The sequence below is a fragment of the Morus notabilis genome, unplaced genomic scaffold (assembly GCF_000414095.1).
Source record: "Morus notabilis unplaced genomic scaffold, ASM41409v2 Scaffold65, whole genome shotgun sequence".
NCBI lineage: Eukaryota > Viridiplantae > Streptophyta > Magnoliopsida > Rosales > Moraceae > Morus > Morus notabilis.
In genome coordinates, this window is record NW_010356865.1 from 334195 (window position 1) to 357973 (window position 23779).

Below are 23779 nucleotides of genomic sequence, written 5' to 3' on the forward strand. Positions count from 1 at the left end.
ATTGTAATAAATTTTAAATTTTAAATTTAAATTATAAAATAAACAACAATACTGTTATATATTCCCAAAGGCCGAAAAGAATCACCGCGGGGAAGGAATGTTTCCACAAAATTTTCCTGTATTTCTTTTCGTCTTTTTCATTTTCCACCCCAAACTACCCGGTTCCGCGCCAAAGTGTCAGCGCAATTTAGCAGAGACAACGTTGCTTCCACTAAAATGCTCCGCGTTATTAGTGTTAACCTTCGGCGCATATTAGCAAGACCCATTAATCAAAGGACAAAATGGAGTTTATGGTGATCTTGTCTTCCACTGTTAATGGAAAACACAAGCATTAGTGGAAAAGCCAGAAGTTGAAAAGGCTAAAAAAAAAGTGGTTACAGAGAAAGCAGAGCGGAGCTCGAATTGGAGCTTTAATGGCGATTACGCCTCGGACCCGTAAAAGGGTCCGTGCGATTCCTCGCGCTCCTGACGGAAGTGCCTTCCGGAACTGGTATATCAACACGAACTAATAAAACTACATCTTTTTCATTTGTCATTATTTTTTTCCTATTTTTGTTGTTTGAAGGTTTGTGGTAACGATTACTGTGTTTATATACATTGAAGCCCTAGGTGCGGCGTCTCGGTCGCGATTTCTTTGGCTGACATGCACGAGTGCGAGTCGAGTCAGAAGGTGAAAAGGTTCAGAGGAATACAAAAGAGCCCAAATGTTCAAAAGGGGAGATTCTGGGACCAGCCCAGATCGCCCTTTTGTTTCTTCATGTACGTTTTTTGTTTTTCATCTCTCATTTAAGGTTTATTACTTGTTTGATTTTTATCGTTAAGTGTGTATTTAAGTATTTAACCGTCGTTAATAGCATTACTAATATTGTATATGTGTAGTGAGCATAATATATGGGCTTGATAATATGTTTGTTTTAGGGAAGAGTTTAAGAAAACATGTGAAAGTGGAGATTCGATTGAAATTGATCGGAAAGGTTTTGAGACTTGGAAGAACATGTCCAAGGAGGTAAATCTATTTGGAAATATATGTAATATGCATATTCTACTCCTTGGTTATTGGAATAATAAAGGATTAATCTCATAAATCGTCTCTGAACTTTATCATCAATCTTACTTGGGTCCTTGACATTTAAAACATCTCAAAACTCATTCCTAATTAATCATTTGTTTTAAGTTTTAGTCCTTTTTTATTAGTTGAATGTAAAAAAGACGATAGAATGCATGTGATGCTGAGAGAAGATAGTACTTTACTAATAGAACACACGCATGTGATTCTAATGCAAAAATGTAAAATAATACTAGGCTAACTGAATGTTATCTATACATTGTTATGTTTTTAACATCCAACTGACGAAAAAGCCTAAAACTAAAACAAACTGATCCATTGGGAATTAAGTTTGGAATGCTTTAAAAGTTAGAGGCTAAAGTGGAATGGACAGTAAACTTCATGGACCATTTATGATATTGACCCAAGAATAAAAGGATCTTAATCTTCTTAAAAGCTTAATAATGTTTTCTTGGACTGTTTATTTATTAGGAGAGGCAACCATATGTCAGGAAAGCTGCTAGGGTGGACTCTGCTTACTACAAAGGCTTGGTTGAAGAGGTGAATTCAGAGGTAAAATTGGACCGTGTCATCTTATAAGTGCTCCTTCTTAATGTCACAACTTCATCATAACTAACTCAAAATTTGCTTTGCTGAATTGCTTAGAGAGCTCTATGAACATTGATATGATGAAAGCCTAAAAAACTTGAATTTAGAAAGGTGTTTCCTTATTTGGTTAGTTTACTATAATTGCTCCTTTTCCGTTGATGTCCATTTATTTGCTCCTTTTCCGTTGATGTCCTTTTATACCACCAAATTCCATTTTCAATGAAAAATTTTATCCTCTATCACAAAGCTTTAGTGAATTGTCTTCTTTCTATCTTCAATTTTAGAAACCAAGTTTACCTCCTATCGGTAAACTGATTTATGCTACAGTAGGGCCTCCTATTGGTTGTTCACATTTCTGACCTGTTAGATCTAATAAAAAACACATCAAATTAAAAAAGTATGAGTACAAAAAGTTTTTTATATTGATCTAATGGCTGAAAAACAAAGACCTGGTGTAGAATCTCCTTATTTTATTTTATTTCTTTGGTTTCTAAATTGGGACAGTTGAGCAAGTTGATGTTTGGCTCCTTGTTTGCAGATTGACAATGAGGCAGATTCGACAGCAGTTCAGAAGATTTATCCAGTATGTCTACTTCCAAAAACTCAGAATTATTTATAACGTTTTGCTAGGAAGTTTGGTGGATTGATGTCTTACTAAACTAAAACTTTTTTCTATTTATAAATAACAGTGGGAAGACTGTTCAGATTCTGGATGGCACACTTATGTGGTACTTTGACTTTGCATAAAAAAGCTCTGAGATTATGAATTCATTTACATGATTAAGTCAAAGCCAGATTCCTTTTTGCTTATTGACTTCTAATATTTTCCTTTTTCTCACTTCATGGAACAGGCAAGGGATGACTGGCTTATTTAAAAACTTCAAAGTGAAGTTTGGAAAGGCTTTTTGAGGTCTATTTTTGTCAAAAATTTGGGTAATGGAACCACCGTCCGGTTTGTGAAGATGGAAAATTGAGATGGTGCTAGAAGTTTAACTATTACCTATCTTCTCAAAGGCAAGTCATTTTGGCTATTGTACAGTAACATTAGGAATTTCTATTTTCTTTTCTTCTTTTTTTCTTGGGAGAATATAGGAATTTGGGTCAAAGTGTTTTGGTAATCTTGAGGAAGCGGGTTGTTATTTCTTGTAAATTGCAATGGCAATCCATTCCATTTACTTCGCTACAAATTCGCTCGTTGTAAGGTTCAATTAAGGTTCATGAAACCTCATGTGTTGAGTGCTTTCGCCCATTTTGTCGTACTATTGGCCAATTGCAAATGCAATCCAATTCTCTTTCAAAGGATAAACGTGTCGTTTTATTTTTTATTTTTTATCAGACATGTCGTTTTTTTTCGTTGAAGATGTAGAAAGGACATATCGTCCGATGAGAAAAACGACAGGTCGTAAATACATAGAGCGGAAACCAGCAAGCCCATACTCCAAAGAAAACGACGCTCGCATTTTCATTCCTACAAAACGACATCTCATTATTGCCCACGAGACTTCAGAAGTCGTTTATCCTATTATAACCAAAAATTGTTTTTGTGCGTTGCCCTCTTTATTTATTGTCGTTTTGCTCTAAGCTGTTATTTTTCATTTTGTTGTCGTTTAAAATTTCCTTTTCTGCCGTTCCTCCCCGAGTCTTTGTTTTTTCCCCGCAGCAGTAGTTTTTCCTTTGTTGTCGTTTTTGTTGTTGTTTCACCTTTTGTACTTTGGAGTTAGTTTTTATCTTAATCATTGATGTTTCTTTGTTTATACTTCAGATCAGGTTTGGTTGGTGATAATCAACATGAGGATGAAATGGACATTACTTAAAAGAGTGTTTTTCAATTGTTTTGTTTGATTTTTAACTTAAAGAATACCCATTACTATAGAATGATCATGCCATGAAACTTATAAAATTGCCTTTCTTGGGTGTTAAGACATTCCAATACCAAAACTATATGCCCTAAATTACCCCTTACCAATTCGTAGTTTATCTTCTCCTGTCCAACTCTCCCCCAATAACCTTAGGCTCTGTTCACTTCGCATATTCGAGTTTAAAATTTGAGTTTTTCTACAGTAAAAAGCTCTCACAAACAATCACATCTAATTTTTTTGCTATAGTAAAAAGCTCTCACATAAAATCACATTTCAATTCGAATTCTAAATTCGAATCAGCAAGTGAACGGGCCTTAGTCATCGCTCTCCTCTCTCCCGAAATCCAAGCGCCACCCTCCTTAGAGAAACCCGAGCATAGTACCTTTAATTTAAAAACTTCGGGTATTTTGATCAAATTAATGTTAGTTACATCCATTACATATTCAAACAAAAGTTTTGTTCTCTTTCCCATTCTATTACCGTTATAATCGCCATTGTACCAGTATTTCAACAATGCAACCAAATACAACCGTGTTGTCGTTTTTTTCAACCAAATGTTTCATAATCGTTCGTTTTCTTCACTTGCTGTTGTTCTCTTACGTCTTTTCCCACATGTCGTCATTTCTTTCATTGTTGTCGTTTTAACCTTTAGCTATCGTTTTTTTCTTTTGTTGACGCTTTTCCCCACTTGTCATCATTTGACTTGCCGAAAGGAACCAGAACCGGGATCTTCACGAGTATATATATCTCAAACAAATCAAAAAATCTCATGCGTTTCCCATCAGTTAAGTTTAATTAGTATAATACCTAAAACACCTCCACTATTTTGCTTAAATACCATATAATTCCTCTTATATTATACAAATGTAACAAAACTGTCATGTGTTTATAAAATCATAATTAAAGTATTTTGTAAAATAATTAATTTTTTTAGAATACAATGATTACCCTTCCTAATCTTTAAATACAATTTAAAACATTATTAACTAAAATATTAATAAAATCTCTCAAATATTTGTTTTATTAGAATATTTATGTAAACATTTTTAAATTTTTTATTTAAATTTTTCAGATAAATTTCTTTTACACTTTTTGACTTAGGGTGACTTAAGTTCATATCTTAATTTGAGTTCAAGTGTATTTGAGTATGATTTGAGTTGAGCATCTAATTTGAGTTTGTGTTTGGATGTGCACATTTGAATTATGATTTGAATTAGGAATCTATTTGAGTTTATGTTTGAGTGGGTCAAAACCTGAGTTTGTATTTTGATAGTAATTTAATAAAAACTCAATGATGATAGAAAATTTTAATAGGATATATGGGTGGAGTTTTATTCGTCTCTTCATTGTGAACGCATACAAGAAAGAATCATCTTAATCGGAATTAAAAGTTATGACATTTTTAAGAGGGTGTGTTCTTTTTGCACCCAAACTCAAAAAATTGGACTCAAGTTACAATTTAAGTTCAGGTTCAAGTTGTTATTCTTTTTAAGTGAACTCAAATCAAAACTTGAATCTAAGTTCAAGTAAATCACCAATTTTCAAGTTCAAGTCCTCCCTCAACTCACCTCACTTAAGTTACATCCTACAGTTAAAAAAATATTTTTTTTATTTAAATAATAAACTCCAAATAAAAATAATTACATTCGCTTCATTTTTTACTATTCACAACTCAAGTTTTAGTGCAAATAAATACAAACTTAAATAGATTTTCAACTCAATCCATAACTAAAATGTGCACATTCAACTACAAACTTAAGTTACAGCTTCAACTCAAATTCATATCGGAACTCAAATCAAGGGCTTGTTCATTTGTATTTTTTGAGTTAGGGTGACTTGATTTAAGTTAAGGTGTATTTGAATATGGTTTGAGTTGAGACTCTAATTTGAGTTTGTGTTTGGATGTGCACATTTTGAGTTATGGTTTGAATTGAGAATCTATTTGAGTTTGGGTGGGTCAAAACTTGAATTTGTATTTAGATAGTATTTTAATAAAAACTCAATGGTGATGAAAAATTTTAACAGAGTATATGGATGGAGTTTTATTCGTCTTTTTGTTGTGAACGCATAAAAAAATTATCTCAATCATAATTAAAACGAAAAAGTTTTAGCGTTTTTAAGAATATAAAAAATATTATTCATTAACTTGAGTTTGAGTTGAAGGGGGAACTTGAACTCAGATTTTAGCCCCAAACTTAAGTTCAAATTCAAATTTTATAAAAGAACATAAACTTAAATAAAGTTGTAACTTGAGTTCAAACTCAAACTTTTTTTAAGGTGCAAATGAACTTAATTCAAATAGTGCAAAAGAACTTTGATAATTATTTTAGGGGATATTTTGAGTATGCTTTAAAAATATATTTTAGACATTTGTATTAATAAGAGTGATAAAAACAATATTTTAAGCAAAACACACCACCAACACCATATTTTGAGTAAAAAAAAAAAAGAAAGAGAAATTGTTATTGAACTCCTAATAATAAAAGTATTTTTTTAAAAAAATAAAAAAATTATTTTTAAGAGTGTTCAAACCTAAATTTTTATTTTTTATTTTTTTAAATATTTTTTTATTTGTGTAATTATTTAACTAATTATGAATTAAAAGTAAAAGATAAGAATATCAGATATATTTATTAAGATTACTTATATATATATATATATATATATATATTATAAAAAATCCAATAATAAAAGTAGCTTCGTCTATTCTACCGGCTTCGCGAGCGTATTGTTTCTCTTTCCATGGACAGTGCTTCTCTACTTCTTCCATGTCCAACTTCTTCTTCTCCTATTTCACACTCTTCATTCCCTTCAAACCTCAGATTTTCTGTAAGCCTTTTCATGCGCTTCTCTAATTTTTTTTTTTCATTCTTTTCTTCGCTCGTTTAATTCTCTTCTTCAATATCACCATTTAACTTAATTGCTTTTGTTTACGCACGTTTCAGCAGAGACTAAAGCGTTTCGACCTTATTAAGAAGCATTTGGTGGTCAGAAACGCTTGTGGATTCGACGAAAATGGGTTTTCCATCACGCCCAACAAGCTTTTCATGGAAGAGGTTCTCAATCCTGTTGCCCCTTTTAATCGTCTGTTTGTTTCTGTATTGATTTTTTAAAAGAATGTTACTGAATATTGAGAAATAGCATTGGAATTTTCAATTTCAGCTTCTGGGTTTTCCTTAATTTCCCTGGGGATATTAAGAGGCTTTAATGACTTTCTGGCTTTAATTTTTATATTTTCCCTTTTATTATTTTTTCTTAGCGATTTATATTTAATTAAATGTATTGTTGGTTTTATTTGTTTGCCTTTCCCAGGCTATTGGAGCTGAATATGGGGAAGGTTTTGAGACTTTTAGACTAGATGGGCCTTTAAAGATTGATGTGGTAAGGAATTTAGCTGATTAATTTGATTTATTTAGTAGTTAAACTATTCCTCCTAAGTCCTACCATGATATTTCATTGAATTTGATGAAATTACTATACTTGTTTTAGGTGTCTGAGAATTGCCTTTAACTAGTGTTAACTCTAATTGTAAATAGGATTTTTTGAATGAGAAGTTGCAAGAAGGTTTTCTTCAACGTATACGCTATGCTATGAAGCCAGATGAAGCTTATGGTCTTATTTTTTCATTTGACAACGTTGTGGTAAATTTCCAAACCTGGCAATGTAATTGAGAGACTTGAATATCTACTAAGTAGTCAGCTCATACTACCGCATTATAATGTGTTTCAGGCGGATACTCGGGCTTTGAAGTTGGCAGCATGGAAGCAGCTGGCCTCAGAGGAAGGTATGCCGTAAATTTTTGCTTTAACATGAGTTCTTTGTGATGGGGGTCACTTTCTGTGGCGAGAAGAATCCATACTCTAAATCTTTGATGTTAATTGAATGAGATTTCTCTTATATCTGTGCGTGTGCGTGCGTGAGTGAGTACATCTACATACACACAGCGCTAAGAATCTTGGTAAATTCCTTTTCAAAGTTGGGTCATGGTTCAGTTGATATGAAAACATACATTTTCTTTTCTGCTCAATTGAACTAGTCAGGCTTCGTTTGTTGTGATCTGATTATGGACCTCATTTTTCTCTTAAAACAATGAATCTTCAATCTTGTGTGTAGGAAAGGAAATTCCTGAAGATGGTGAATTGCAAAGAGTGATGCTATATGCAGGTGCTGATCATGTGTTGCATAAGGTTTGGGAATTTGGTTATTTTAGGAATTAAGAGTATTGACTACCTTTTTAACCATCAACCTTTTCCCCCCTTGTTGAATGTCTCTCACAAGTCCTTTTAACTTTCAGCTTTTACTGTGGGATGAAGCTGAAAGCGAGGTGGACAGATTGGCTTTAAGATTTTCACAGATATATTATGAAAATCTTCTGAGGGTGAGTTCTTGAAAAAGTATGCTCTACGGATCACATGTTATCCCTTGGAAGCAGATATTAATATCGTTCTATTGCTCTCTTTCTCGTTATATTAGCTTGACAAACCCGTGGAGGGCCTCAGAGAATGGCTAGATGCTGTTTCCACTGCTCGTATCCCTTGTGCTTTAGTTTCAAGTCTTGATCGGAGAAACATGGTCGAAGCCTTAGATCGGACGGGGCTCAAGAAGTATTTTCAGGTTTGTGATCTTTAAGAGTTATGTTCTTTCTGGCGTACATATTTGTTGGTAGAAAATTCTGTTGCTACAGACTAGAGTCTAGCATAACATTGCAATTAGTTCTTTTAATGGAATCCAAATAATAGAGTCCCTTCATTTACGGCTTATTTTTCTTTACTTGTGAAATGCCCTGAACATCATATAGATGACACCAAATGTTAACTGACCATTAAGCTAGGACTTAAGAGTTTCTGAGCCATATAATATGTTTCAAGTATTATCGGATTGGTGTAGAAATGCTTCAGCTGACTACAACTTTGGCTGCAGGCAATTGTAACAGAGGAAGATGGAATGGAATCCATAGCTCATAGATTTCTTTCCGCAGCTATTAAGGTATCATCTCTGACACCTTATAAATACTCACTGGTGCAACGCATTCTAGAAGACGGCTATAAAGTACACCGAGAACAAATTAACTTACATTCTTGATTTACTTTCCTGCCTTTTTTTTTTGCTAAACCATGCTCATAACATTGCATGTAGCTTGATCGGAAACCATCCAAGTGTGTGGTGTTTGAGGATGATCCAAGAGGCATAACTGCTGCCCACAACTGCACTATGATGGCTGTTGCATTAATCGGCGCTCACCCTGCGTGAGTAATCACAAAGTCAACAAAAATATTATATTGAAATCATAGATAGAAGCACATGGAAAAATTCTTCTTTAAATTCTTTTGGTATTTATGATTACTGTTTCTGTTGATTCTTGAAGACGCATGGAACTTAGGTGCTTTCCCATTTCTGTAACAACTCTTAAAAAATCAAGACTGGAATTTTGAAATGATTGTTTCATAGCTTTCATACGTGCTTATGTTTTCGTGTTAGCATTTGCAGGTATGATTTAGAGCAGGCGGATCTTGCAGTTGCTAGTTTCAATGAGCTTTCGGTGATTAACCTAAGGAGATTATTTGCCAACAAAGGTTCCACTTTCATGGACCTTCAAAAACAGATAGTTGAGAAATCTCCACCTAAAAGGAAGCTTACAATTGATACAATTTTCTGATTCATTCTGTGTCCTTCCTCGCTATCTCCTTGTAATCAATCTACTAGCTGATCATCATTTCGTTCTTCAGTTGTAAATTTTAATTTTTTTTAGGTATATGAATTTATGATTTAGATGCATCATGCATCCAATTCTTAACAATATATCAAAGAAAAATTTAGAATCAAATAATATTTTCCTCCTAGTGTCTGCTCTGCGCTTTTGTTGCTATGTATCATATTCTAGAAAAAACTTATTCTCATATTGGTTTGCTAAGACAAACTTTGATCTTAGCTGTAACATCATGCTAGATGAAAGGCTAGGCCAATATTTAGGACTAATTTTATAAATGTCTTATTTCACCAATTCAATTATATAAAATCGTCCAAAACATCCGAACCACCCCTTCGACAATCTTAATCCACGTGATGTCTTTGCATATGGCGATAATCGTCATGATCCAACTCCACAACCAAGCACAAGTGAAAATTCTTTCTATCATTTTCATCGCACCTTTGTATATCAAGGTTTCGTTCATTTCACCGATTCGAGTTTTGTTACAGTAAAAAACTCTCAGAAACAATCACATATAACTTTTTTGCTACAGTGAAAAGCTTTCACATAAAGTCACATCTCAACTCAAATTAAAAACTCGAATCAACGAGCTAAACGGCTCCTAAGTCTCCGAGCTAAAGTTAAAATTTCATTTTGGTCCTTAATTTTCATGAGAATGACTCAAATTTATAAAATTGTTCTGAATTAGTCTTCAAAATCTTGAAAGAAAAAGGCACGCAAGGATCATGTATTAATTTATTGGAGATTAATTTTGTAATATTACGTATTAGTGCAAGGCTGTTAAAAAAAAAAAGGTCGTGACATGTAGAATACAGATGGGCAGAAAGAGTAATTTGCAACAACATTTTGTAATTTTGGGAGTCATTTTGTAATTTGTTAAAAGTTAGTGATCAAAATGAGATGCAATTTTTTCACTGTAGAAGAGTCGGGTTCCAACTTCCAAACACAACCAGAGAGAGAGAGAGAGAGAGAGGGGGGGATCAGAAAAGCAAGAATGGGGGATTATCACTTCGTGTACAAGGACGTAGAAGGAGCGTCTACGCAGTGGGACGACATTCAGAGAAAGCTCGGGAATCTTCCGCCCAAGCCACCGGCCTTCAAGCCTCCGCCGTTCACTGCCGCTGAAGACGAAGCCTCTCTTCCGAAGGACAAGTCTTGGATCGACTGGAAGACCGAAGACGAGCTCGAAGACCTCGAAGATGACGCCAATCTTGACGACGATCGCTTTCTCGAAGAATACAGGTAATTTGGTCCCTTCTTTTCTATCATTTCCGATTTAACAATTGTTCTCTCTTTTTCTTATCAATTTGGCTCCGAAAAGAACATGATTAGGAGGAGATTTTGGAATTTAATTAAATCAACTTTTGAACTTTCTGGAAATTTGTTTACTTTAGTGTTTGAGATACAATTTTCCTTTTAGTTTACTGGCAGCTTTTCAGGAAATTTGTGCATATGATCTAAATCTGATTTGTTGAGAATTAGTTTACTTGTAAATTTATAGAAATTTGAAAATATAAATTTGATGTGTGGAATTATTGATTACGAATTTGTGATTTCTTTAGGTAACAAAGCATATTTGATTAGGAATTTGTGAAAAGGAATGCTAAAAATAATAGGTTCTTAATACTTGTAAATGACATTAAAAACTATTTGAATCATTGAATACAAAAACGCACTATCGGATGTTGAAGCATATAGAAAAATTGATGGTTTTTTTATTTACCTCCTGCCCGGGCAACAGAACGAGGTCAGTCATTTTGGCCGGAATCCGATCAGCCAGCTGAGAAAACTAAAGGAAGTTTGGGGTTGTTTTTTTTAACTCGTCCTCTCTCCACACTCACGCAGAGCACCCACACGCACATACACACACCCACGGGGTTAAAAACCAAATCCCCCCTTGTTTATTTCTTTTGTCTGCCCCTTAATCAAAATGGGCCTTGTTGGGCCTTCACCGAAAGGTTGGGATAGAGAGAGGAAATTGGCCCAATGGGCTGACCAAATATTTAGAGAGAATGAGTCCAAGAGTCCCAAGCATATTAGTGATAAATTTGTCCATCCCATTATGGCCCTTGTTATAATGCCATGCATAAACCATATTATAATATAATTGTCCATAAAGCCATGCTCTAATTTGTGATATATTTGAGTGAATTAACAATGATTTGTACTAATCCATATAAATATTCCAACATTCTCCCACTTAGACAGTACAAATCAAACGACAAACATACATTCACTTAATATAAAATGTCCACAAACAAAGATCTCACACAAGAGCCAAATGCACAAAACAATTATGCATAACAATGTATCGACAGGATACAAATATTATACACAATCATTCTTTCGAGATTCGTAGAGTATCACAATGACAATTATCTGGATCCAATAACAAAACGAGATTAAAACCAAATGTCTCCAACCAACTTGTCACTTTGCATATAAACATGTGTGCATAACATACAACAAAGTGACAATGATCCATAATATGCATGTATTATGTATAACACATAAGCAGTCCTCACAAAATAACATGTCATTCATACATCACATGGTGGACTCCCACTAAATCAATACAACTCTAGGCTCCTAACAATCTCATATTAGAGACGTGCTCCTGAAACACACATATAGGTAAGCCTTTGGTTATTGGGTCCGCCAACATGTTATTGGTAGGCGTGTATACAACATCGATGAGGCGTTCTGCAACTTTCTCTTTAACAAAATAATACTTGACATCAATGTGCTAGGAGCGAGAAGTGCTCCTAGCATTGTGAGAGAAAGATACAACTGCGGAATTATCACAAAAGAGTTTCAGCGGTCTATGAATTGAGTCAACAACTCCTAAAGCTGAAACGAAATTCCGTAGCCATATCACATGACAAGTAGCCTCATAACACGACACATACTCTGCCTCCATGGTCGAGGAAACTGTAAGTGTCTGTTTAACACTTTTCCACGAGACAGCTCCTCCTGCCATCATAAAAGTATATCCAGAAGTGGATCTCTTGTCATCCACGCAGCCTGCATAATCGGCGTCACAAAAGCCAACAATATCAATAGTGTCGGAACGCCTATATGTCAACATATGATCTTTGGTACCCTGAAGGTACCTCATGACTTTCTTAGCCGCTTTCCAATGGCTTATTCTAGGATCACTCAAGTATCTGCCGAGCATGCCCACAGCAAATGCGATATCAGGTCGCGTGCATACCTGAGCATACATAAGGCTGCCAACAACTTATGCATACGGGACAACTTTCATCTGATCTCTTTCTTCATCATTCTGTGGACATTGGGCCTTGGAAAACTTATCACCCTTAACAATTGGTGCCTTACCAGAAGAACAAGAGTGCATGTTGAACCTCTTTAGAACACGATCAATGTAGGTTTTCTAAGACAATCTGAGAATACCATTAGCCCTATCTCGAAGGACCTGTATTCTCAAAACATAAGAGGCTTCGCCAAGATCCTTCATATCAAAATGGCAAAATAGCATTTGCTTTGTCTCAAACAACAGGTCGGTGTCATTAGAAGCAAGCAGAATATCATCAACATACAGGACCAGAAATATGTAACTGCTTCCATTGACCTTCATATATATGCACTGATCAACAACATTCTCCTTGAAACCATTGACGGTGACTATATGATCAAACTTTAAATACCACTGCCTTGATGCTTGCTTTAATCCATAAATGGATTTCTTGAGCTTGCAAACTAAATATTCCTTACCAGAAGCTTCAAAACCAACCGGTTGAGACATGTAAACATCCTCATTCAAGTCTCCATTCAAGAACGCAGTTCGCACATCCATTTGATGAAGCTCTAAATCAAAATGAGCCACAATTGCCATGATAATCCTGAATGAGTCTTTAGTGGAAACTGGTGAGAATGTTTCTTTATAATCAACACCTTCTCTCTAACTAAATCCCGTAGCGACAAGCCTAGCTTTAAACCTTTCCACTCGTCCTTCAAAGTCACACTTGGTCTTGAATACCCACTTGCACCCAATGGGTTTACAACCCCGTGACAATTCCACTAAATCCCACACATCATTCTGTGACATAGAACTCATCTCTTCTTCATGACATCTATCCAGAATGAGGATTGAGAACTACTAATGGCTTCCTGATAAGTGATTGGGTCAGAAGCACCACTAATGTCATACTCATGTTCCTACAAATAAACAATATAGTTATCTGAGACTGCAGGTCTAGAACCTTCTGTGACCTCCTTAAAATAATATCACCACCATCTGTATCTGGCATCTCCCGCACTGCCTGATCCGTGGGTACATCATGAGTGACATCTTGTTCTACATCAATCGCTGGACTAGCCACTGGAGCATTAAACACAGGTGTATGGGGACAATAACACGTTCTTCCCTAAATACGATCTCTCTTGGTCCTTGACTGGAAGAAGAATCATCCTTAAGATAGATTACTCTGTCAGACTCAATCACTCTGGCGGTGTGATTTGGGCAGTAAAACCTCGAACCTCTTGATCCGACACAATAACCAACAAAGAAACCACTAATGGTCTTCAGATCAAGTTTCTTGGATTGCGGATTATAGGGTCTCACTTGGAGTAGTGGCTGGCTTACACCCAATCTTCCCTGTCTCTGCTAATAGGTCAGTCACGTACTTTTACTGAGATATGAAAATCCCTTGTGTAGAATATGCCACCTCAATACCGAGGAAGTACTTCAGTTTCCCTAGCTCCTTTATCTCGAACTCTCTTACTAATCTTTGCTTCGGTTCATGCTTCTCTCTTTCATCATTTCCAGTCACTATGATGTCGTCCACATAGACTAGAAGAGCAGTCACTCCCCCTGCGGCCGAGTGCCTAATGAAGAGAGTGTGGTCACCTTGACTTTGTTCATAACCGGACTCCTTCATTACCTTTGTAAATCTCCCAAACCATGCTCTAGGAGATTGCTTTAACCCATAAAGGGCCTTTCTCAGCTTGCACACTTTGTTACTTGTGTCCCCCTCAAATCCCGGTGGAATATTCATGTAGATTTCTTCATCTAAGTCACCATGGAGAAATGCATTCTTGACATCATACTGTAGTAGCTGTCAATTGAAATGAGCTGCTAGTGATAGCAAAATTCTCACAGTATTCATTTTTGCGACTGGAGCAAAAGTCTCCTAATAATCCACTCCATAAGTTTGAGTGTATCCATTGGCCACTAATCTTGCTTTATATCTCTCCAGAGATCCATCAGCCTTGTATTTCAGTGTGAAAATCCACTTGCAATCAACAACATTTTTTCCCTTTGGTTTATCAACAATCTCCCATGTTCTATTCTTTTCTAATGCACTCATCTCCTCTCGCATAGCCTCCCTCCATTCCGCTTTTGACAATGCCTCAAAAACAATATTAGGGATAGCAATGGTGTTTAAACTCACAATGAACTTTTTGTGGGCTGATGACAGGCGCTTAAGGGAGACATAGTGAGATAGTGGATAGATTGGATGTTTAGTACCTCTCGGGGACCTTTTCTGACGGCAATAGGAAGGTCGAGGTCATCTGTTGGATCAGTGAATCTTTCAACCTGTTGTGTGTGTAAGGGTGGATTAGATCTTACCGTGATCTCATTCCCAGAGCCTGAGTTGGATTCTTAGACTTGTGGCGGTTCTGGAGTAGCCTTTCTCCTTGAATACACTTGAGAGAACCTTGGAAAATTGTGAGTGACACTGGCTGGGACAGGAGGTGACACGGGTTCAGAGGCAGAACGGGGTGACTCAGAAGTGGTTGGCTCAGAGGACTCTGGTTCAACAACACGACTTGGAACACAAGGAAGATCAAGAGTGTTTAGGGGTTCAAATGACTCACAAGGACTATCTTCCATTATTGGAATCTCCCCCTGAAGAGAGGACTTGGAAAAGAAAGGTTTGTTTTCTGTGAAAGTGACATCGGTAGAGATGTGGAATTTTCTGGATGAAGGGTTGTAACACTTGTACCCCTTTTGTGTGGATGAGTAACTGAGGAAGACACATTTGGTGGCTCGGGGATCTAGCTTGCCTCTATGTTGGCTGTGGACATGGACAAAGGCAGTGCATCCAAAGACCCGTGGTGTGAGACCATTTGAGGTTCTAAAGTGAGGATAGAAAGTATTGAGGATTTCTATGGGACTCTTGTTTCACGTGAGGGAAGTCTATTAATCATGTATGTGGCTGTAAGAACTGCCTCTCCCCAATAGGACTTAGGAACATTCCCTTGAAAGAGTAAGGCTCAGGTGGTGTTTAGTAAATGCCCCTTTTTTCTCTCGACTACCCCATTTTGTTGGGGTGTGTTAACATAGGATGAATTATGGATAATGCCTTGTGACTGAAAGTAGGGTGATAAAATTTGATTGAAGTAGTCTCTAGCATTGTCTGTCCTAAAGCTTTTTATTTTAACCCCAAACTGGTTTTGAAGCATTGAGTGGAAATTAGGTATAACAATACTCACATCAGATTTTTGTTTTAGAAGAAAGAGCCATGTCACCTGAGTACAATCATCAATCAAAGATACAAACCAACGAGCCCCGGAAATATTAGGTATAGTTGAAGGACCCCATATGTCACTATGAATCAAATGAAAAGGACGAGAACTTCTTTTATTGCTAATAGGAAAAGATACACGAGTATGTTTTGCCAGTTCACAAACATCACAATGAAACTCAGAAATATCCAATCCTTGGAATAAATGAGGAAACATGACTTTTAAAACTCTAAAAGATTGATGACCTAGGCGTAGGTGATACAGCCAAATGGCATCCTTATTTGAGGAACTGAGAAAAGACAAAGACATATTGCTCCTAATTTTCTGAGATGATTCAAGATGATAAAGGCCGCTCCTTTCCTTAGCAAGTCCAATCCTCCTCCCTAAGCCCTGTTCCTGAAAAACACAATAAGAAGGGAAAAAAGTAGCATAGCATTTAAGGTCATTGGTAAGTTTGTTAATGGACACAAGGCTGGCCGACAGTTTTGGTACATGGAAGACATTTTTAAGGATAAGGGTAGGTGTGATATGGATATCTCTGGTCCCTGCAATAGTGGCTCAAGAACCATTCGCCACTATAATTTTTTTGTTACTCGGGCATGGGGTGTAGGTGTGGAAGAGTTGAGATGTGGGAGTCATATGGTCTGTGGCACCTGAGTCTATTATCCAGGGGTTATCATAGAATGTTTCTGAGGCATTCATGCAAAATGGAATGAATTGTTTACCTGAAAGAGCTAAGGAACATGTCCCTGAAGGCTTATCAAGTGATCCCAACAAGCTCCTCAATCTCTCAATTTCTTCCTTGTTGAACCCCCTGGTTGTTGAACTGCCCTCAGTTTTGGATTGCTCGACTATGTGTGCTTGAGGCCTATGCTGACCCCCACGGTTGCCCTCATGGTTGCCCCATTCTCGACTTGGTGGCTTACCATTCATCTTCCAACACGTCTCCTTTGTGTACCTTGATTTCTTACAATAGGTGCACCAAAGATTGTCCTTGTTCTCCTTCCACTGATTTTCTCTACTAGGATGTTTAGGTGGATCACCCTTTCCTTTCTCCTGGTGATTTGTTTTTGCTACTAAGGCTGACCGATCAATGGTTGGTTGTTCAAGCATAATACTCCTTCGGCTTTCTTCCGCTCGGATCAGTGAGATTGTCTCTTCTAGAGACAGTGTGTTCCCCTTGCCAATGATTTGAACTCTCACTTGATTGAATTATGGATTCAATCCAGCCAAGAAATCGTATGTCCGATCTTTTTCAATGAAGTTCTTCAAGATGGTAGCATCCTCAGGGCTCTTCATCTCTATCACTCGGTAATGGTCCAGTTCTTGCCACAGATTTTGCAATAGGTTTGCATATTCTGTGACAGATTTGTCTCATTGTTTAGTGGCTCCAGTTTTGATCTTAATCTCGTACACTTGAGCATCATCACGAGCCTTCGAATATGTGCGGTGAATATAATCCCAAATTTACTTTGCATTAGTCAAGAACATACATGTGTCACTGATTGTTGGATCCATGGAGTCCCATAGCCAGGACATAATCATGGAGTCCTCCTCGTCCCATGCTTCAAAGGCTGGATCTGTCGTTTCTGGCCCCTTTCCAAGCAGGTGATCAAGTCTCCCCTTGCCCTTTAGGTATGTGCGAACAGTTTGGGTCCATTTGACATAGTTCTTCCCATTCAGCCTATTGGAGGCTCGGATATTCTGCAAGTCTCTAGTTTTCTGAATAGAATTGGCTTCTTCGGAGGGGTTGCTAAAGATGGTGGTTTCTGAGGTTGACATGATGAAGGCAGAATAATGGCAGCGATGAAGGCTAAATCGCAGCAATTAAGGCTGACTGAACATGGATTATTGACGGAAAAAATAAGAAGTAATGACAGCGATGAAGGCTGGAATACGCAGCAATGAAGGCTGCTCAAGAAAAGAAATCCCAGAAAAGAAAAAAAACTCTAGGGCTCTGATACCATGTCACAGAAAATGATTCTATTTTCTGTTATTGATGAATAAACGTATTACATGGTGTTATATAGCTAATTACAGGAGAGAGAATAGGAAATCAAATCATTCCTAAATCAGGAAACCAAATAATCCTGCCTAACCCGAATCCCTGAAATCAAGGGATTTCTTCTCCTACTCTATTTACAACTCATTTACACGTCAACACACCAATCTAATCATCCTACCAAGTAATAAAATTATCGACAAGACAATTTTATCACCCGTATGGATCTTAGTATTATAGGTTTAGTTGTGGGAGAAATAAACAATTTGAAAACGCAAAACTATTTGACATGTTCTAACTTACGATAGGCAAGTACATGAACACTCAAGATCGTCATTTTGTCACAATTTAACATGTCATTTTAATTTAGCAAATTAGATGACAAATTAATGGCATTCAAATATCAAAACAACCCTGCATAGAGAAGCCCAGGAAAATGATATTTGATCAATTTGAGAATTAACCACAAAAAATATATTCAAACAATACAAAGTATCCATAAGTATGGTCTTAGTGTGGTTAAAACGTCAAATAAATAGTATGGATAATTAGTAAATGAAATTTGAAGCAAAACAGTGAAAAGAGGGCATAAATCAGACATCTCACGTGCCCTCACGCGAGCTTTTTTTTTTTTTTTTGGTCTTTTGAAAACTCCACCTATGCGTTTGTATAGCTGGTCCCAAGCCCAGGTAAAGGAGGAGGGTTGCGGTAGGTTGACGGCCAGCATAAAAATAAGTCACTCATGGATTTCACTCACATAGAATTTGTTGGGGCGTTCCCTACGTGCAACGTGCTATGCCGGGTCCCGGGTATAGTGTTAAATAGGCAAAAGGGGTCTTCGTACATTCATGGACGTGTGCGGGGGGAAAAGCGAGCCCATGCGCCATGTCGGGCCCCGAATATGGTGAAAAATATTCAAGGGGGTCCTTGCACATTCATGGACGTGTGCAAGGGGCAGAGCTAGCCCATGATACGAAAATTCGTTTAGGTAGTTGGAATGTAGGTTCTTTAACTGGTAAATCTATGGAGTTAGTAGATGTTATGGTAAGAAGAAAAATTAACATTTTATGTTTACAGGAAACGAAGTGGACATGAGAGAAAGCAAAGGAGATTGGAAATTTAGGACACAAGTTATGGTATACAGGTTAGGAAAGGAATCGCAATGGAGTTGGTATTCTCGTGGACAAAACTGTGAACGATGACGTAGTTGAGATTAAGCGAGTAGGATATAGAATTATTATGGTCAAATTGGTACTAGGAAATAAGTTTATCTATGTAATTAGTGCTTACGCTCCACAAATAGGATTGGATGCGGAAACTAAAGTCAAGTTCTGAGAAGACATGGATGACTTAGGCAATGAGGATAGCATTTTTATTGGAGGAGATTTCAATTGGCATGTTGGTAGGATAGGGAAAACTTCGAAAGGATCCATGGTGGTTTGGTTTTGGAGCTCGAAACGAAGAAGGGAAATCTATTTTAGAATTTGCGTTGGGACATGATTTTATCATAACAAACACATTTTCAAAAAAAGAGATTCTCACTTGATAACTTTTAAGAATAGAAGGAACTTAAGCCAGATGGATTATTTTCTCACCAGGTATAGAGATCGCTCTCTATGTAAGAATTGTAAAGTAATTCCTGGAGAAGTACTAGCCACCCAACATAGGTTAGTGATCTTAGATGTGAGCATTAAGCTTTGCTATAGAAGCACTAAGATAAACCACTTCCCACGAACTCGTTGGTGGCATTTGAAGGGAATAAAGCAATTGGCCTTTAAAGAGGAGATGTTAGATGAGGCTACTTGGTCATATATAGGTGATGTAAATACTATGTGGGATGCCATGACCAGTTGCATTAGAAAAGTAACAAAGGAGGTACTAGGGGAATCTAGAGGCAAAGTCCCCTGGGAAAGAAACCTGGTGGTGGAGTGAGGAAGTTCAAAAGGCTATTAGGACCAAGAGGGATTTATATAGAGATTTACCAAAGTGTAAGGATGTTGAAACTTTTAATAAGCTCAAAGAAGCGAAGAAAGAAGCTAAGCGAGCAGTTGGTAAGGCTCGTTCTACTTACTTAGATGAGGTATATAGGAAACTTGGGACTAGAGAATGAGAGAATGATATATATAAACTAGCTAAGATAAGAGAAAGAAAGTGCAGGACCTAAATCAAGTGAGGTGTGTTAAGGATGATACGGATCAGGTTCTGACAAGAGATAAAGACATTAGGGAAAGGTGGAAGAGTTACTTTGAGAAGCTTTATAATAATGATCATGCGATAGAGTTTGACAATCTTAGGTTACAAGGGGAACCTAATGTGATGAACACAAGAGGAATCAAAGTTGAGTTTGACAATCTTAGGTTACAAGGGGAACCTAATGTGATGAACACAAGAGGAATCAAAGTCTCAGAAGTTAAAATTGCACTACGGAAGATGAAAAAGGGGAAGGCATGTGGGCCAGATGATATTCCAATAGAGGATTGGATGGCGTTAGGAGATGCTGAAATTGTGTGGCTCACTAAGCTTTTTAATGAGATACTAAAGAAGAAGCATATGCCTAATGCATGGAGGAAAAGTATTCTTGTCCACATCTTTAAGAACAAAAAAGATGTGCTGAATTGTAACAATTATAGGAGCATAAAGTTAATAAGTCACACTATGAAATTTTGGGAGAGAGTTATCGAAAGGAGATTAAGGGCCACAATTACCATCTCAGGTAACCAATTTGGCTTCATGCCAGGCAGATCAACCACGGAAGCCATTTTTTTTCTTAGGATGCTGATGGAAAGGTACAGAGAAGCCAAGACGGACCTACATATGGTCTTTATAGATTTAAAAAAGGCATATGATAGGGTGCCGAGGAAATTTTATGGTGAGTGCTAGAAAAGAGAGGAGTGCATGTGAGGTATATTAAGGTAATTAAGGACAAGTACGATGGGGTGGTTACGAGTGTGAGAATTGCTAGAGGCTATACGGCAGAGTTCCCCATTCGGATTGGCCTTCATCAAGGATCTGTTCTTAGTCCTTATCTTTTCACCATCATGATGGATGAGCTGACAAGAGAAATCCAAGATAGAGTTCCTTGGTGTATGCTTTTTGCGGACGATATAGTTTTAGTTGATGAACATAGGGAATGAGTTAACCGTAAGTTAGAACTGTAGAGATAGACTCTCGAGATAAAGAGATTTAAGTTAAATAGGACGAAAACAGAATACATGCATTGTAGGTTTAGTAACTCAAGTAATTAGAGCGATGAAATTTCTTTAGATGGTGTGGAGATTGGGACTTCTAAGAAGTTTAGGTACCTTGGGTCTATAGTGCAGTACGAAGGAGATATAGAAGAGGATATTCAACATAGAATTAAGGCATGGTGGGTTAAGTGGAAAAATGCTACGGGAGTTTTATGCGATGGCAAGATGCTTATTAAGTTGAAAGGAAAGTTCTATAGGACTGTAATCCGCCCAGCTATGTTATATGGTAGTGAATGTTGGGCCATTAAAAGACAACATATATCTAAGATGAGTGTGGCAGAAATGCGTATGTTAAGATGGATGAGTGGCCATACGAGAATGGATCGCATAAAGAATGAAGTTATTCGTAGTAAAGTAGGTGTAGCACCAATAGAAGGTTGAGATAGTACGGACATGTCCAACGTAGATCGATAGAAACCACCCGTTTGTGCTTAGGAGGACATTCTTATACCAAATACTAGGAGAGGGAGGGGTAGACCAAGAATTACGTGGACCGAAGTCGTTAGAAAAGACATTCTAGATCTAGGCCTTCAGGAAAGTTTAATTTCGAACAGAACTGTGTGGAAAAGTGAAATCCATATAGCCGACCCCAATTAAGTTGGGATTAAGGCTTGTTGTTGTTGTGGTCCTTTGAAAACGACATGTCGTTTTGGGACATATGGAAACGATATGTCGTTTCACTAACGAGGCAGCCCGTGAACCTTGCAAACGACATGTCGTTTTGGGGCATATAGAAATGACATGTCGTTTCACTAATGAGGCAACCCCAGTGAACCTTGCAAACGACATGTTGTTTTTCACATTGATGGAAAAATGACATGTCGTTTTGATCTTCCCTAACCTCTGAAACTTTGCAGATTGGGTCCGATTAGATATGTGACCCGACCCGCTAGAAAAGTAAGTTCCGGTTGTCCATTTTTGATGTTTTTGGATGGGTTTTGCTCCAAATTTCATTCTCTTTAGCTTTCAACTATCAACTTTACTCAAAGAGCCATAAAAATAAAAAAATCTCATGAAAACATGGACGTGTAGCAAACTCAAAAAATTGAAAAAACTACAGCTTCAAATGCAATAAGTTTGCTCTGATACCATTTGCTAGAGATAATAGGTTCTTAATACTTGTAAATGAGATTAAAAACTATTTGAACCATTGAATCCAAAAACGCACTATCGGATGTTGAAGCATATAGAAAAATTGATGATTTTTTTATTTACCTCCTGCCGCCGGCAACAGAACGACTTCAGTCATTTTGGCCGGAATCCGATCAGCCGGCTGAGAAAACCAAAGGAAGCTTGGGGGTTTTTTTTTTAACTCTTCTCTTCTCGTCCTCTCTTCACACTCATGCAGAGCACCCACACGCACATACACACACCCACGGGGTTAAAAACCAAATCCCCCCTTGTTTATTTCTTTTGTCTGCCCCTTAATCAAAATGGGCCTTGTTGGCCCTTAACCGAAGGGTTGAGATAGAGAGAAAATTTGGCCTAATGGGCTGACCAAATATTTAGAGAGAGTGAGTCCAAGGGCCCCAAACATATTAGTGATAAAATTGTCCATCCCATTATGGCCCTTGTTATAATACCATGCATAAACCATATTATAATATAATTGTCCATAAAGCCATGCTCTAATTTGTGACATATTTGAATGAATTAACAATGATTTGTACTAGTCCATATAAATATTCCAACAAGTAATGCCCTTTGTTAGATGGTTTTTAGTTTGATTTAAAATCGTTTTTTAATAGGAAGAAGAGATTGGCAGAGCTAAGAGAAGCAGCTAAGGTTGCGAAATTCGGATCAATTATTCCGATTTCAGGATCGGATTTTGTGAGAGAGGTCTCTCAAGCTCCATCTGATGTTTGGGTGGTTGTGATTCTCTACAAAGACGGGTATTCTTCGAAAGATATATTTCCACTTTATTTCAAAACCAAGCTTGGTAAAGTTTCTTGTGTCTTAAAACTTTGTGAAAATTTCTTGTAGAATCGCAGAGTGCGGCGTGCTGATGCAATGCTTGGAAGAATTGGCAACTAGATACCCTGCTACTAAATTTTGCAAAATAATATCCACGGATTGCATTCCAAACTACCCAGATCGTAATCTTCCTACTCTTCTAGTGTACAACAATGGGGCGGTCAAAGCAAATTACGTAGGCTTGCAGCGGTTCGGCAGGAGATGCACGCCTGAAGGTATTTGAAATCCAAGCATTTTTGTCGATTCGCTGCTTTGAAACTTTTAGCCGTCCCGTTGAAAGTCTTGACATATGTTTTTCGTATTATATGCATTTTGCTGTTCTTGAAATACCAGGTGTAGCATTAGTTCTCTGCCAATCGGACCCTGTACTCAACGACGGCCAGAGTGGAAGCGAATCGGGTAAAGCTGTTATCGATGGAGTTCGCAAGAGGTTTCTAGAGAAGGTCGTGACAGAACATGAAGATGATGATGATGGATCGTCAAGCGATTAGAAGTCTTTGTAATTTATATGGTTTGTGTAAGGTATTAAGCTTGTTGTTCCTCAAGAGATGAAGTAGTTGCCCATTTTTCTTTTTGGTTCTTTGCACTTTGGCTGCTGGTACAACTTTCCTGGTACCCCCTTGACGCTTAATTTTGGTTACCTCGATGTTTAATTAACATGTTTCTTGTCACATTTTTTATACCACAGGTAATAATGATATTTCGTCTGGTTAAAAATGTAACTTGTGGAATACATGTTTAATGGCTAAAAAGGGTTCATTCTGTTTGCATCTTAGAAGCTACCAGCGTTGTCAAACAAGAAAGAAATTACTATTGCACTTAACTAGAGACTTTAGCTTC

General features: G+C 37.2%; 3 protein-coding genes across 5 annotated transcripts; all 3 read left to right on the forward strand.

Annotated features, from left to right (window-relative positions):
• The first annotated feature begins 281 nt into the window (after window positions 1-281).
• On the forward strand, window positions 282-2954 carry LOC21395530 (high mobility group B protein 3). Its single transcript, XM_024162628.1, has 8 exons — window positions 282-293; window positions 336-490; window positions 604-759; window positions 919-1006; window positions 1538-1618; window positions 2193-2237; window positions 2344-2382; window positions 2506-2954. Exons 1-8 carry the CDS (start codon window positions 282-284, stop codon window positions 2527-2529), a joined length of 600 nt encoding a protein of 199 aa, XP_024018396.1. The 3' UTR covers window positions 2530-2954.
• A 3266-nt stretch (window positions 2955-6220) lies between these two features.
• On the forward strand, window positions 6221-9342 carry LOC21395531 (5-amino-6-(5-phospho-D-ribitylamino)uracil phosphatase, chloroplastic). 3 transcript variants are annotated; one of them, XM_024162550.1, is made up of 11 exons: window positions 6221-6342; window positions 6459-6569; window positions 6826-6894; window positions 7050-7154; window positions 7243-7297; window positions 7627-7700; window positions 7808-7891; window positions 7987-8127; window positions 8434-8499; window positions 8650-8759; window positions 8992-9342. In XM_024162550.1, the coding sequence occupies exons 1-11, from the start codon at window positions 6256-6258 to the stop codon at window positions 9167-9169; spliced, it is 1080 nt and encodes a 359-aa protein (XP_024018318.1). In that variant the 5' UTR covers window positions 6221-6255; the 3' UTR covers window positions 9170-9342. The 3 variants fall into 3 exon arrangements, with proteins under 3 accessions (XP_024018318.1, XP_024018324.1, XP_024018321.1); XM_024162556.1 differs by having other exon boundaries at window positions 9001-9342; XM_024162553.1 differs by having other exon boundaries at window positions 6462-6569.
• Window positions 9343-10133: 791 nt separating this feature from the next.
• LOC21395532 (phosducin-like protein 3) lies at window positions 10134-23647 on the forward strand. Its single transcript, XM_010088762.2, has 4 exons — window positions 10134-10465; window positions 22714-22857; window positions 22949-23154; window positions 23273-23647. The coding sequence occupies exons 1-4, from the start codon at window positions 10218-10220 to the stop codon at window positions 23428-23430; spliced, it is 756 nt and encodes a 251-aa protein (XP_010087064.1). The 5' UTR covers window positions 10134-10217; the 3' UTR covers window positions 23431-23647.
• The last annotated feature ends 132 nt before the right edge of the window (window positions 23648-23779 follow it).

What these genes read in the sequence shown, in the direction of transcription:
- LOC21395530 (XM_024162628.1), top strand. An exon ending in GGAAGAACATGTCCAAGGAG is followed by an intron (nt 1,007 to 1,537) that starts GTAAATCTATTT and finishes TTTATTTATTAG; the next exon opens with GAGAGGCAACCATATGTCAG. An exon ending in CTGGATGGCACACTTATGTG is followed by an intron (nt 2,383 to 2,505) that starts GTACTTTGACTT and finishes TTCATGGAACAG; the next exon opens with GCAAGGGATGACTGGCTTAT.
- LOC21395531 (XM_024162550.1), top strand. Translation starts at nt 6,256, where the DNA reads ATGGACAGTGCTTCTCTACTTCTTCCATGTCCAACTTCTTCTTCTCCT. An exon ending in CTTCAAACCTCAGATTTTCT is followed by an intron (nt 6,343 to 6,458) that starts GTAAGCCTTTTC and finishes CGCACGTTTCAG; the next exon opens with CAGAGACTAAAGCGTTTCGA. An exon ending in ATTATGAAAATCTTCTGAGG is followed by an intron (nt 7,892 to 7,986) that starts GTGAGTTCTTGA and finishes TCGTTATATTAG; the next exon opens with CTTGACAAACCCGTGGAGGG.
- LOC21395532 (XM_010088762.2), top strand. Translation starts at nt 10,218, where the DNA reads ATGGGGGATTATCACTTCGTGTACAAGGACGTAGAAGGAGCGTCTACG. An exon ending in CGCTTTCTCGAAGAATACAG is followed by an intron (nt 10,466 to 22,713) that starts GTAATTTGGTCC and finishes GTTTTTTAATAG; the next exon opens with GAAGAAGAGATTGGCAGAGC. An exon ending in GTGATTCTCTACAAAGACGG is followed by an intron (nt 22,858 to 22,948) that starts GTATTCTTCGAA and finishes AATTTCTTGTAG; the next exon opens with AATCGCAGAGTGCGGCGTGC.